Raw genomic sequence first — 15,116 nt, 5'->3', positions numbered from 1 at the left:
ATTGATATTATTACCTCTATTACTCTTGACAGTACATGCACCTCCGCTTATTACTATTACTTATTACATATTTGGTGACACTGTATTTTATACTGTACTTTCATCATCAATCAGTAAACCCACTTGGTACTGGACACTTAGTTTATCTTATACTTATACTGACATGATACTTAATTTATTTTCTGACCTGTTTTATAGTGTTTATAGTGTATCATATCTTTTCTAGTACTTCTCCTGTGTGCACTGACGTAAAGGCGAGCTGCTGTAACAAAGAGTTTCCATACAGGGATCAATAAAGTATTTCTGATTCTGATTCTGATTTACTGTAGCCTACCTAAGTGCTTGTACTTTACTTGAGTATTTCCATGTTATGCTGCTTTATACTTTTTACTCCACTGCATTTATCTGACAGCTTTGGTTACAAGTTAGTTTGCAGATTCAGATTATTAATCCAAAATATAATCAGCAAATAAATGATGATGTATTGTTGCAGGTTATGCTACCTGTATGTAAAGTAGTAGTAGCAACATTAGTGATGAACACATTAATGCATCAATAATTATAATCCAATATAAATTATTCTGAAATGGGCCATTCTGCATTATGAGTAATTTCACTTTCTGTACTTTTACTTTTTGTACAATTCAATTAATGTCTCTTAATGAATTTCCCAGTCAGCCAAAAGATTATGCAGCAATTTTTGATGCAATCCCAAATGATGCAGCCAGACTCCCAAAGGCAAATAAAGCAAAAATAATAACAATAACAATAACATATTGATGAAGATTGTCCATTGATAAGTCACAAAGAAACTAACAAATGTAATAGGAACATTATTCTCAGAGACTCAGTTACTACACCACCTTCTGTTTCTTTTTGGAATAACTACTATGATGTAAATAATTGAAAATGGTTTTGGTTGTTAATGTATTATTTATTTACAAGCAAGGTAAAATACATTTATTTTAAAATAATGTATAGATGATATAGTGATTTCTTTTGTTGTCTAACTATAAACTGGACTCATATACTTTATGTGATGAGACTTTAGTTCATCTGCACAGTCAAATATCTCTGACTGACATGATGACCTGTTGACTTTAAAGATAAATTTGTGCTGTTGGCTATAGAAAAAATGTTATTCCACACTGTCTGACAGCTTCAAGTATATTCTGTATCATCTTGACGGTATGTTTACACTGACTGGTGTAGTATTGAAACTCAAGATTGATTTTATCTTGTGCTGCTGCCTTGGCCAGGACTCCCTTGAAAAAGAGATTTTGAATCTCAATGGGACCTTATCCTGGTTAAATAAAGGTTAAATAAAAAATAGATAAAGACTATAGTTTTTATGGCTGCACCATTTCATCAAATATAAATATTCTACATGTCTTGTGCATTATTTTATACAAATCTGATGAAAACAGATTTGTTCATCAACAGCATATAAAGTAGTTAAAACTAGCTAACTGTATATAAAGTAGTTAAAACTAGCTAACTGTGTATAAAGCAGTTAAAACTAGCTAACTGTATATAAAGCAGTTAAAACTAGCTAACTGTATAAAGCAGTTAAAACTAGCTAACTGTATATAAAGCAGTTTAAACTAGCTAACTGTATAAAGCAGTTAAAACTAGCTAACTGTATATAAAGCAGTTAAAACTAGCTAACTGTATATAAAGCAGTTAAAACTAGCTAACAGTATATAAAGCAGTTAAAACTAGCTAACTGTATATAAAGCTGTTAAAACTAGCTAACTGTATATAAAGTAGTTAAAACTAGCTAACTGTATATAAAGCAGTTAAAACTAGCTAACTGTATAAAGCAGTTAAAACTAGCTAACTGTATATAAAGCAGTTAAAACTAGCTAACTGTATATAAAGTAGTTAAAACTAGCTAACTGTATATAAAGCTGTTAAAACTAGCTAACTGAATATAAAGTAGTTAAAACTAGCTAACTGTATATAAAGCAGTTAAAACTAGCTAACTGTATATAAAGCAGTTAAAACTAGCTAACAGTATATAAAGCAGTTAAAACTAGCTAACTGTATATAAAGCTGTTAAAACTAGCTAACTGTATATAAAGTAGTTAAAACTAGCTAACTGTATATAAAGCAGTTAAAACTAGCTAACTGTATAAAGCAGTTAAAACTAGCTAACTGTATAAAGCAGTTAAAACTAGCTAACTGTATATAAAGCAGTTAAAACTAGCTAACTGTATATAAAGCTGTTAAAACTAGCTAACTGAATATAAAGTAGTTAAAACTAGCTAACTGTATATAAAGCTGTTAAAACTAGCTAACTGAATATAAAGTAGTTAAAACTAGCTAACAGATATCAGTCACTTTACTGCAGAATGAATACTTTTACTTTGATACTTTAAGTACATTTTGCTGCTAATACTTCTATACTTTTACTTAAGTAGGATTTTCAATGCATGACTTTTATGTGTAAAAGAGTATTTGTACACTGTTGTATTGGTGCTTTTATTTAAGTAAAGGATCTGAATACTTCTTCCACCATTGTCCAACTCTTTGCAAAAAAAAGAAAACAGCAAAGACCCAAACTTTTTTTTTTTAAACCTTTGAGATTATTGACTGAAATTAGTTGAATGTACATGTATATCTTTTATTTCTTTTCTCCTTCTATATATATGAACTTATTTATACTGAATGTAAAGAGCTTCCTGCATTATCCCCCATTATGTTTAATGTTTATTTGTGCAGTGTCATAATTTAATTACCTGGCGTTTCCTCTTTTTGTTCTTATACATGTAGATATTATATGTTGCTGTATCTTTAATTTAAAAAATTGGGCCACATATGAATAGTTTTGATATCCCAAAACTATTCATATTTGGAGTTTGGACAGTGAGTCTGTAATACTATATTGACCACATCCCATGTATTACTGGTAACCTTACACAAAGTACAGTACATATAGCAAAACATTTGTTACTGTGTAATTATTTAAGGTTTAAAATAAATGCCACAAAAATAATTTTGCATACCAACGGATATTTAAAAATAGCACTCAATCTACAACAGCAACACGCCTCAATTACAGTGCTAGCTCTGCCTTAGGAGATGAAAATATATGAAAAACTCATATAGTCATAACAAACCACCTACACACCATTAATTCCTATGGGGATATTATCCAAACATTAGAGTGATTTTTGTGTAGAAAGAATAAAGGTAATCCAGCCAGGGAGGTTTCAGGTTTTTCACAACATGTTTATTTTTTTAGCACCATAAAAAGTCAGTTAATGTTGTCCCGTGTATTTGCTCTCATTCTGTCTTTCCTCTGAGATGGAGCGATGGTGGTGGATGATTTTGGAAAGGACTGGGAGAAAAGGGGGGAGTTTGGAGAAATAAAAAGCTGAGTGGGCTGCATGGCTACGGCAGCACCAGACGGCCTGCAGGTGTCATTCACTTGCTGGCGGAGGTGAAGGTGAAGCATCCCCTCTGGTGGAACTGCATGTCCCTAATACGACGCATGGACTGGATCTGGGGCTGGAAGGCGCAGAAGTCATTGTAGTGTCTGTAGTCACCGCACTCAAACAGGTACTGGTAGCCTCTGTATCCGGGGTACTGGTAACCCACCCACCTGAGAGACACACGGAGAGGGTGGGGACAGTTAATGCTGAGCGTCAGTATCACTTTAATATTACACACGGGTATTTGAATCCCATAGTTTGCAATGGTTTATAATGACTTAGTTAGATTTATTGGTTTTTGTGGTCATTCAGGAGGTTCTAGAGGTCACCGAGGAGGTTTTAGGGGTCCTTTAGGAGGTTCTAGAAGTCCTTTAGGTGGTTTAGTGGTCATTAAGATTCTAGGGGTCCTTTTAGGAGGTTATAGAGGCCCCTGAGGAGGTCCCAGGGGTCCCGTAGAAGGCTCTAGTGGTATTTTAGGAGGTTCTAGAAATCCAGAAGTCCTTTAAGAGGGTCTGCGGTCACTGAAGAGGTTCTACGGTTCTTTTAAGAAGTTCTAGTGGTCACCGAGGAGGTTCTAGTGTTCTTTTAGATGTTTATTTCACTGTGAGACTTGGAATAAAAATTCCTGGCTAAAAATACACATTTGTAGACGAACAAAACACCACGCAGTCAGCTTTAAGCCTTGTGATGACATGTCACCCTACTTTTTATGAATAACTACACTGTAGTGAAACTCTGGAGGCCTGTGGCTTCCTCTGAAGCTACGTCCAAAACAATATTTGCAGCACAGAGCCTCCACTTTAGTTATATATGAAAAATGAGCAGATAGATTTGCTCCCAGCCTGTATGACTGTAAGTCTTTTCTCGCTGTCACGCATCTAAAAAAAAAAAAAAAACAAGTCTCGATCCTTTGCCGAATTCATTCATATCGTCATCTAAAGCTATTCAAGTGCGGGTTTGTGTGTACTCACGCTCCTCCTGGCACCCTCACGCTGCCCACTCTGTCGCAGAAGCCATGCGCCCACAGGGTGGGCACATCATCCTCCTGGATCTCCATCTTGTTGCCCTTGAAGTCAGAGAGCTCATACAGGCAGATCTTGTGCTCCAGGCTGTCCTGCAGGGAGGACATGAGGCACGGGGACATTAAGAGTTAGTCTTTATGCTACATCATCTACATGCACATGAGTTATATTCCTGTTTTTGTGTCATTTTTGTAATCCTGCTCTAAGGGTGGCAGCGTTGGTTGTAAGGAAATGTGAAATATCTCGGCATCTATCGGATGGACTGCCGTGAAATTTGGTGTGCAGACTTTTGTGGCGTCCAGATGATGAATCCTAATGACTTTCATATCCTCTGACTTTTCATCTAGCGCCACCATCAGGTCAGACTCTATACTTGTCCAATACTTCAGCTCACGAAGACTGAATCTTTGTCAGCTGAGATTAATGCTAACATAAAAATGCTAACATGCTAAACATAATACTAGCGTGTGAAACTTCGAGTGCTAAGAATTTAGACAAAGCAGAGCTGAGTTTAAAATGTTCTAAAAAGGATAAATCCTTTTCATTTAGGTAAAAACAGAACCTTTGCTCAGACCAAACCTAACATTTGAGGTAAGGATCTAAGTTGTCTCAGGAGGTGAAACAATTTGTTTCGATTAATCGATTAGTCCATGGACCGAAAATTAATCAGGAGCTAATCACTGGTTCCAGTTTCTCAAATGTGATGATGTGCTGCTTTTCTTCGTCATGTATGATAGTAAATTAAATGTCTTTGGCTTCCATCTCTTACTGACTAAAGGAAGCAATTTAATAATTCATATGTAAGATAATATATACAGTCTGGTTTCACTGTTACCATGCGGATGGGCCTGAGGGACATGAGGCAGTCACTGCGGTAGGAGTTGCTCCAGGTATCCCAGCGAGGATACTCTCCCTTCTCCAGGATGAACATCTCCCCACGGAAGTTAGTCTGCTCAAAGGCAACAAAGCTGGAGAAGGGGGTCCGCCGGGCACAGGGGGGGCACAAGGGGGGGGAGAGGACAGGAGAGAGGAATTAGAGGAAAGATAACGGTAAAATACATGTGAACAGAGAGAATATAGAGTTTGTTTGACTGTCGCCGCTTAAATCAGGTTTGTGTGTCCACTTACGGGCCGCACTCCACAATGATACTACGCACTCTATCCATGCCACGGTCACACACGTTCATACACTCATTCTGGACCTCGATCATCCTGCCCTGGAAGTTCTCCTGGTCGAACATCATGATCTGCACAGAGGAGGTATCACAAGTTACACCAGCGGGCGGGACAACAAGCATCATCCCCAGAGTAATAACATGAACCTACAGACCCAGGGAAATAACTGTGGCTTGGCTTGAGCAGCAATACCTGCTACATAGAGAGAAACTGTCGAAATATTCCATTAAAACACGACTCGTGAACCTGTATTAGGATACTTTTTACTCCACTGCATGTATTTGACAGCTGTAGTTACTGGCGACTTTGCAGATTAAGCTTTTATTAATAAAAAACATAAAGAGATAAAATATTCTGGTAGTGTTGTAGATAACCCAGTATATAAAGGATATAAAGTAGTATATAAAGTAGTTTAATGTAGCTCCACCTTGGCCAGCTACAGCATTAAAAGGCTGCTTGTATGTTAATAAACCAATCATTTCAAAAAAGTATAATATAATAATAATAATATCCTAATAATATAATGTAAAGTATTTTTTACACATGTGGTATTGTTACTGTACTTCCACCACTGTTAAATCCACTTCATTAATTCATTTGAATCAAAGGAGACTAATCCAACAATGTCAAGCCAATAACAAGAATGAAAACCTGCCTTTAAAGGGTCTGTTCACTCAAATCCCCTTTTGCCACGACCCCAACACAGGGAGGGTGAATATTATTTATGGTGCATAAAAAGCATCAAAATTTGAAAAATTCATCAGCACTGTGTCTCTCCAGAAACAATGTCCTGCTTACTCTTACTCTAATAATCTATAGACCTCAGAAATCTCATCGGATATCTCAAAACCTGGGTAAATAAAACCAAAACTATCTGCATGGCTAGATGAGAGGATTTGTTTTCTTTGTAATTTGCGTGAACTGGCCCTTTAAATAGCACAGCTTGCTCAGACTCTGTAAAAGCAGTTTGTGCAGATGTCTAACGCTGCAGTGACTCACTCTGTAGGATCCCATGCCGGGCTCGCCGGTCTTGGTGGCCTTGCTGGAGGCAGCTGGAGCTGGGGCACCCTTGTCCTTGGCATCGGTGCCCTGGCTGGAGGCGGACTTGGCGGTCTGAGACATGGTGAGGGGCTTCAGGAGAGTCTGGGTGAGAGATGGAGGAAGACAAGGGGGTGAACAGAAATAGAGGTGTAAATGGAAATGACAGGACTGCAGAGGAGAAAGCGAAAGGGAAGGAGAAGTGAAGTAGAAATGGAGGTTCAGCGTGGCCCAGTTGATGTGTTAACATTGACAGAGGGGTGGTAGGTAGGTATGTTTATGGGATTTGGAATAAAGCACAAGTCTGTTGTTTATGTGGGAGGCTCATTTAGGCCCTGGACTTCTGTTTGGGCCTTTCCCCAGGCTGAGGGTGGTTTGCCTGGGTGTGGTGGGCAGGGAGCGGGCCCCTGGCTCTGGATGTGTGGTTGTCCCGCTGCACTGTGATGGATGTTCTGGTGTGTATGTCCGTGTCTGTGTGTCCTTACCTGCGTTAGTACAGCTTGCAGTGCCGTGTGAGGGAGGCTGGCTCGTGCTGGTCCCTTCAACGCTCAACCCAAGCTTTTATACTCTGGCAAAGGCCAAACGTAGAGGCTCACAGCACAATAGAAAACCTCTCGTCATCACAGTTGGCCCGTGCCAAAGCCACCGGGTCATTGCACAGCCTAGAAATGCCGCCGGCCCCCCTGGCCTGCCTGTAAGCATTTTACTATCAAAGGAAACCACTGACCAAGGCATTTTCCCCATGTGTTGGGGCTGTAGGGCTGTGAGCTATAGTTGCATGTAGAGAGGAGGAATGCACAGATCCAGAGGGCACAAAGAGATAATCCCTCCTCTCTATCACCTACACAGGCACACACAAAAATACAACATATTCTCCGAAAACAAAGACTCCCTATTTTAAACCATCCTTTCATTTGAACCATACCGCTTCTTGGTTTCGAGGAACCACAACAAGAACGTAATATAGGAAACAGGCGATAAGCACATCTGTCTTGCTTTCACTCTTTATGTCACAGTTTAAACCTTATGAGGAACATTTAAAAGAACACACAACAATGCTGTTATTTAGAGTTTTAACTAATCCACAGGTTGGGCAAACTATCAGTCTACAAGAAATTGTTCTACATTTTGGGAATTATGCCTATTTGCTTCACTTCCGAGGGTTAGAGGAGAATATTGATATCAGTCTCATGTCTGTGTGTTTGGTACAGAGCTGGAGTCAGGAGGCGGTTAGCGTAACATAGCATGAAAACTGGAAGCGGGAGGAAACAGCGAAATGTATCTGTGCATCCTTACTGAATATAGGCGCCACTAGAGGCTTGGTGATGACACAGTAGGCTTTAGTAAGTGAGCTAACCGCTAACACACTAGCCATCCGGGAAGTCGGCTAATCAGTTACAATATCTCTCTGAGCCTCTTTCTATTTTCTCTGTACTTCGCTGTTTACTCCGCCCGGCATTTCGTTCTCAGGACTGAACATAATTTAATTATATATGAGTTAATGATGGGAGAAAAAAGCGTCCAGGTCTAGCAAGATCGCTAACTGTCACGATGCAAGCTCATTAGCTCGGTCGCTAATAAGACAATAAGTTCACACAGTTAATTGAAAAGACTTATTTGTACCATCGAATAGCTAACAGCTAATAAACTACAAGCTTTCTTTTGGACTTCCCTTAAAGGCGGTTTTCTGTTAGTCAACAGCACAAATTTGCATGTCAAAGTTTAGCAAAGTTTAAATGGATGTGAAATATTTGTGCAGCTTCACTTTACTGACGTGTGATGGGACCCTTAAAGCTGACAAATTAACACGGACATATCTTATTTGTTTAATCCGTACACAGACATTTCAAAAAAACAAAACAACTGTCTAACGGTGTATCCATCCACCCAACAGTTCTGTGTACATCAACCACCTGCAAACCTCACTGTGATGACAGGAAGTGCTGTTTGTTAAGAAATAGTTACAATACATAACTCCCCTTAAAACCACAGTTTTCTCCCCTGCTTCCAGTCTTTATGCTAAGCTAGGCTAATTGCCTCCAGGCTCCAGCTACAGTATGTACATAACACACAGACATGAGCGTGGAATCAATCTTTTCCTGTTCCTTTCCTCGGAAAGGAAGTTTATGGAACTTTTGCAGAAAAGCAGCGACTGTGGCCCCAAATGACAGAATGTTCAATGCTAAATTATAGTGTAACAGCAGGCAAAGGCAAGGCAAATTTATTTAAATAGCACATTTCATACCCAAAGTGCTTTACAGAAAACACAGGCAAAAACAAAAGCAAGCAAGGAGGAGCACGAAGAATAAAAACAATAAAAGCAAACAAAAAACACACAAGAAGAACAATGAAACAAACAAGAAGAACATACAGAGTAAATAAAACAAACTAAACAAACCAACAAATGAATTTGTTAGTTGTTAAGAACAGGAATACATTAAAAATAAGATTAAAATTACGTTTAAAAGACAATAAAACTAAAGGAGAAAACAAGCAAATAACTTAAAGTTAAGGATCAAGAAGACATTACATTCAAAAGTCAATAAAACAAAAGAGCACAACAGTAGCATAAGTAGAGAAAAGTCATAACGTCCACAAACTGACTCGGTAATGTCACTTACAGTAATATCTATCTGAAGTTTGCTAACATTAGCTAACGTTAGCCAACATAAACTACCGTCATACCAGACCACGTAAGACTGTAGCAGCAAAACTCCTGAGCGTATTGAACTGAACTGTGTTTTATTGCTTATGAATTTAACTTTTCATTTGTAAGAGATAGAGTTTCCTTTCAAAAGTTACTGATTTCACTGAACTGCAAACGTCACTCCACCATAATTACAGCAGCACTGTGAATGAGGATACTCTTCGTCGGTCTTTAGAAGTGAAATAAAGGTCGTTGTTGTTGTTGTTGATGATAATTTTTGGATTACAGCCGGATTTTATTTGGATTATTTCACCTCCGAAGTGATGATTTCCCCTATGGAAGCAGGATTAAACGGTTTGATATGTGCGGATTAGGTGTGAATTTATCCTGCTGTGTAATCTGTGTGGTTCCCATTGCATTCTGTGGCTGGGGATCAAACCTCAGCACTTTTTTTGGGCGAAATGTGTCCGTTGCACCGAGTATCAAAAACTACTCCTGACAGACTGCAATGTATCCGGATACACACATAATCTTGCTCATTTATTCTTTCAGATAGATCGGATGAAATGGTCCCTGATTTAAATCAAAATGTTGCCAATTTTAGATGATTTGATTTAAGGAAAAGTCTTGTACAGGTGCTTTAGTTTAACATTTAATATATCTTTTGTTAAAGGACAAGGCTGATGATATTCAAAATTGTTGTTATCGATAAATAACAACAACAACATGTTAGTCCGTCTCTCAGTACTTTCTGACTTCCTGTCTTTGGTTCCTACTGAAGACATAAGTCGTCAAAGCACGCCCTCGTTCAGTTCAATACGCTCAGGCGTTTTGCTGCTAGTCTTGCTTGGTCTGGTGTGACCGGTGTCTTATGTTGGCTAACAAATACAGAGTTTAATGTTTAAAAAAGGCTCAGTAATTTCCTAAAACAGCTTGGCGCTGTATGTTTTAGCAAACGTTACTCAAACAGGAGGAAACAGTGCATTTGTTGGGGACTATTTCCAGCGGCGGATGAATCCACGTGTGGTGCTGTAGTTAGTGTTTGGGGCAGCAGGACGGTGTGTGTGGGACTGAGTCAGAATAAACTACAGTGTGTGTGTTCATGGTGATGAAGGAACATGTCGCCCAGTGCAACAGAGCGGCTCGCTGATGTGATTTAACAGTTTCTGGACAACGATGGCGCTCTGCGGCTATCGGCAGGAGCCCTTCAGGCCTCTCCCGTGTTTCCACCTCTTCATCAATACTGTTAATTCCTTACAGTTCCTCTTCTGATTACATTCCCTCCTCCAAAAGCACGTTTGCGAGACATGAAATCTGTCCTTTTTGGTGACCAAGCCACGATGGAATCTGATTTGTGGCTAAAACTACAACCCGTGACCTTTCCCTATCTCTGCTTTCAATGTTTAACTATCCTGTCGGTGCACTTCTGACTGTGACAGCTAACTAGGCCAGTTGTTGCACCTAAGTACTGATCTCCACCCTCCTCTGGCTGCTTTCTTCTTTCTGATACGACACAGAATCACAATAAGTCGACAAAAATATCAGTATATGAATCATTTCTTGAGTTTTATTTGATATTTTAAAGGAAATATCCCTTTACAGGGTAATTCGCTCAGGTCAAACGTGTCTGTTATCGCATATAAGAATTTTAAGTAATAAATTACACCCAGAAGTGGCTGAAATACAGGTTCTGTGCTTAAATTCCTTCGGGCTCACAGGAAATAAAGCTGTTGTTTAGAAAGTCGTGCTGCCCAGCCACTGCCTCTGCTCTCTTGTTTACAACTGGTTGATTATGTAAGCAGTCACTCTCTCTCACACACACACACACACACACACACACACACACACGGCTAGCAGCAGAAGATAACATCGTTTTATACACCACGACCTCTTGGTTAAACGTGTTTAAACACTTTTTACAAATGTCAAAGTGGCTATTATATTGTGTGATAAGGAGAATTAGGCGTGACTTTGAAAACTGAATGCAGCGACGTAATAAAACTCTTCGAGCACAGATGTAATTGTGTAATCATAAAGTACCAAAGATGTTTGCTACAACTCTTAAAAAAACATTTTTTAAAATGCGGAAGTTCAGCTTTACTTTATGTTATAAAGCACTGTGGTACGGCAGCCTATCAGAGTCATCAAAGGGAGTGTTCATGTAGTGCTGCTACACCAAATGTCTGGATAAACAACTTCCTGTATGTTGTTTATACTTCTGCTTGCACACATGCTGTCCTGTTTCATAAGCAGCGCTATCTGCACCGAAAATCCCGTCTCCTTGACTAAACATTACCGACTCGTCTGTGAGTCTGTATTCATGTTGTCAAACATGTAGATACCTGAGCAGGTGAGGCAAGAAGTGACATTAAAGGGAGAGAATAGAGCTGAAATGAGTAGTTTATCAATCAATTAGTCGATCAATAGACTGTTGTAATCTGCTGATATTTTGATAATCTAATAATCATTCTTTGGTTCCTGTTTTCAGACACGTGAGGATGCTTTTCTCTGTCACATGTAAACTGTGTATATTTGGCTCTGAGAAATTCTAATGGGCATTTTTCACTAGTTTCTGACATTTTATGGAAAAAACAATGAATCAATTAATCATATTAATCTACAATAAAAATAACAAATTGTTGCAGCCCTAGATTTAAATAAACAGTGAAAATTGCTTTCAGCTGCGTCGTTTCGCTCCATCTCCCAAACGGGGGGTGGGGGTGGGGGTGGAGGTGGGGGGGGTTGTGCTTGGCCCTCAGGATTTTCTTGGCGACTCTCACTGTATCTTGCTTCTCTTATATTCCTGTGTCTCCATGTCCACTGCCCAGGGTGATAATGTGGTGTCTGCACTTCTGCCCCTCCACAGATTAACCACGCTTTTGTCGGGGGGTACAAAGACAAGCCCCTCCCCGCTGCTGAGCCGGGGCTTTCAGCATGGCCCCTTGCCAGGGGAGGCTTTAAAAGGGTGGGGGCGCGTGGCTACTCTCACTCTCACGGCAGGACAACCCAAGGGCATCAAAGCAAGGTGAGTCCCTGTCCCTCACCCAGCCAGCACAGCCAGGGCAGCATAGCCTGGGTACAGCAGGCCCCCATATCCACACTCACAAAAATCCCCCAACACCGGAGCCATCCGGGCTCCAGGGCCCAAAGGCCGTCACTGCGCCCAGTGGGTAAGATAAACAGTGGTGGAAAATCTCAGTAGCAGCAGCAGAGAGGAAATGGGCAGAAAATAAGATAAAGAGATAGAACGGGTGGGAGAAAGAAGTGGCTTCTTTGACCCTCTTCAGCTCTGTGTAGGAACTATAAATAGACGCTGGTGCTTTCAGTCTGGGAACTATGGGCCGATTCCAGTATCCAGGACATTGTGTTGCTGGTGCTTTTCAACCTTCTGAAACGCACACTGTTGCTGTTGAATAGGCCATTTAACGAGCTGTATAGCAGCAGTGAAGTTGTTGTGATGAAAGGTTTATAATAGAGGCTCTCCTGTTGTGCTGTTTTTGGATTACTTTGCATGTTTTAACTGCCAATTTGTGCATTTCTTTGATGCTGAACCTTTTTTTTCCTGCATCAGAATTGAATGCATGTTTAGCTAACCTCTCAGACTATGCGCACAAAGTCTTAGCTGTCCTCACTGTAATCTCTTTACTGAAGGTCCCTTTCAGCCATCTTATGTTTTTTTTCTCTTGCAGACAAGATGACTCACCATTGCACCAAGTTCTCCGGCCACTGGAAGGTGAGTCTGCAGATGGAAACACAGATTCATACATCACCTCGCTGGAGGGCTTTTCAACCTGAAAGTTTCCCCTGAGATGTGACCGGCTGTCTCCATTAAAACGTCTCCACTGACGGTTTATCACCAGCTCTCGGGGCCCAGCTGCCATTTCTTTCCTAGCAGAGAACAGAATAAACGCAGACCATGTTAGGACACTATAAAAACCTTTAGCCTTCTTTATCATAATCCTAATGCTAAAAGAACACTTTCTCCCAATTTGGTGCATTTAACAATCACAACTAACTGAATTTTATGACTAAATTAAACTGCTGAATTGATTTCTTACATCAAATTGTATATTTTTTTTGTGTGTTTCTATGTGGTTCTGTATCCATATGCCTCTTTTACACGTCTGCATTTCCCCGTCAGATCATTGTCTTCGACGAGGAGTGCTTCCAGGGCCGTCGCCATGAGTTCACCTCTGAGTGCTGCAACGTGATGGAGTTTGGCTTCGAGACTGTGCGCTCCCTCAGGGTGGAGAGCGGAGCGTGAGTAAACAGCATAGTTTTACATCCGCAGAAGGGAGTGGAAAATGCAACTCTGTCGCTGTCATAAAACTCCAAAATAAAAAAAGTAAAACTAAGGTTAACGTGCCCTGACATTAACAGGCTATGTGGCTTTGACAGAGACAAAAGTCATGAGAAAGTGATCATTATTAACGCAGAGTCTCTTCCCTTGCTTTTCCACAGCTGGGTGGGTTATGAGCACGCCTCCTACCAGGGACAGCAGTTTGTGCTGGAGAGGGGAGAGTACCCCCAGTGTGATGCTTTCGGTGGCAGCAATGCCTATCACATTGAGAGGATGACCTCCTTCAGACCTATTGCCTGTGCTGTAAGTTAAACATGGATTACTTTCTCACCTTTTCTTCTTTCGTTGGTCTTTTTTGTGTCGATTTGACTGGAAAAACAACTCATATGTATTGTTTGTTCTTTTGTTTCCCCAGAACCACAGAGAGTGTCGTATGACTATCTATGAGCGTGAGAACTTCCTGGGCCGTAAGGGTGAGCTTAGCGACGATTACCCCTCCCTGCAGGCCATGGGCTGGTGCAACAATGAAGTTGGCTCTCTCAGGATCCAGTCTGGAGCGTGAGTGTCCCCATCTGCTTTACAGCTTCTCCTTTACTTCCACATTTCTATTTCCTATGCACCTATTTTTTTCAGCCGTTCAGAAATAATCCCGGTCAGACTTTCACAACAACAATCTTTTGCAACATTTCATCTGTACTTCCTCCCCCCCCTCTTTCTCTCTCTGTGATTTCTCAACAGATTTGTGTGCTACCAGTACCCTGGTTATCGTGGATACCAGTATATCATGGAGTGTGATCGTCACTGTGGGGAGTTCAAACACTTCAGGGAGTTTGGCTCCCACTGCCAGACCCCTCAGATCCAGTCCATCCGCCGTATTCAGCAGTAACAACTTACTCCAAACCCTTTCGCCCATGTGACCCTTTACCTTTGACCCCTGCTGCCTCCCAGTGCTGAATAAACTGTCTTTCTTAAACCTTACCGACTTCCACCAATGTATCTGCTTATCTAATAGATAGATGGATAGTTCCACACTTATGCTCATGTTTTTCTGAATTACAATCACTCCAACACGGTTCACACGAGTTCTGGCAATAAAAGGTTGAGAACTGAGTTTATAGTTTATTATATAACAGCCTAGTTGTCGATTAGTCGACCGACTGAAAATTCATCTGTAACCATTTTGATAATCCATTAATCATTAAAATTATCAAGCAAAAATGCCAAACATTACATTGGGTTTAGGACAAAACAAGACATTTGGAGGCATCACTTTGGGCATTTTTCACTATTTTCCGGTGGTTTATACACTAAATGATTAATCTAAAAAAGAATCAATTGATTAAAAGAAAAGAATCATCAGTTGCAGCTGTAGCAAAAGTACATATAATTTTATTTAATTGTATAAATTTACAAGCATTTCACTATCTCAAAATGCTCAAAATGGATGAGCTATTTTCTGTTTCTTGCCAAAAACAAATCCACAGTATGTTCTATCT

The 15,116-nt window shown here is 40.1% G+C and overlaps 2 protein-coding genes across 2 annotated transcripts; one reads left to right on the top strand and one right to left on the bottom strand.

Annotated features, from left to right (window-relative positions):
* Positions 1-3,213: 3,213 nt before the first annotated feature.
* On the bottom strand, positions 3,214-7,273 carry crybb1 (crystallin, beta B1). Its single transcript, XM_044175048.1, has 6 exons — positions 7,159-7,273; positions 6,635-6,778; positions 5,588-5,706; positions 5,295-5,427; positions 4,409-4,551; positions 3,214-3,607 (listed from the first exon to the last, which is right to left on the bottom strand). The coding sequence occupies exons 2-6, from the start codon at positions 6,755-6,757 to the stop codon at positions 3,430-3,432; spliced, it is 696 nt and encodes a 231-aa protein (XP_044030983.1). The 5' UTR covers positions 6,758-6,778; positions 7,159-7,273; the 3' UTR covers positions 3,214-3,429.
* Positions 7,274-12,270: 4,997 nt separating this feature from the next.
* On the top strand, positions 12,271-14,598 carry cryba4 (crystallin, beta A4). Its single transcript, XM_044175050.1, has 6 exons — positions 12,271-12,345; positions 13,010-13,053; positions 13,462-13,580; positions 13,782-13,923; positions 14,036-14,178; positions 14,359-14,598. The coding sequence occupies exons 2-6, from the start codon at positions 13,015-13,017 to the stop codon at positions 14,504-14,506; spliced, it is 591 nt and encodes a 196-aa protein (XP_044030985.1). The 5' UTR covers positions 12,271-12,345; positions 13,010-13,014; the 3' UTR covers positions 14,507-14,598.
* The last annotated feature ends 518 nt before the right edge of the window (positions 14,599-15,116 follow it).

The sequence above is a fragment of the Siniperca chuatsi genome, linkage group LG18, assembly GCF_020085105.1.
Source record: "Siniperca chuatsi isolate FFG_IHB_CAS linkage group LG18, ASM2008510v1, whole genome shotgun sequence".
NCBI lineage: Eukaryota > Metazoa > Chordata > Actinopteri > Centrarchiformes > Sinipercidae > Siniperca > Siniperca chuatsi.
The sequence above is the reverse complement of the archived record's forward strand: the minus strand, read 5'-3'. Positions and strand labels throughout refer to the sequence as shown.

Coding starts and splice junctions, on each gene's coding strand:
- crybb1 (XM_044175048.1), bottom strand. CDS start 6,757: ATGTCTCAGACCGCCAAGTCCGCCTCCAGCCAGGGCACCGATGCCAAG. Junction 5,707..6,634: donor CCGGCATGGGATCCTACAGA/GTGAGTCACTGC, acceptor TCCTCTGTGCAG/ATCATGATGTTCGACCAGGA. Junction 4,552..5,294: donor CCCTCAGGCCCATCCGCATG/GTAACAGTGAAA, acceptor TCCTCCCTGCAG/GACAGCCTGGAGCACAAGAT.
- cryba4 (XM_044175050.1), top strand. CDS start 13,015: ATGACTCACCATTGCACCAAGTTCTCCGGCCACTGGAAG. Junction 13,581..13,781: donor CTCAGGGTGGAGAGCGGAGC/GTGAGTAAACAG, acceptor GCTTTTCCACAG/CTGGGTGGGTTATGAGCACG. Junction 13,924..14,035: donor TCAGACCTATTGCCTGTGCT/GTAAGTTAAACA, acceptor TTGTTTCCCCAG/AACCACAGAGAGTGTCGTAT.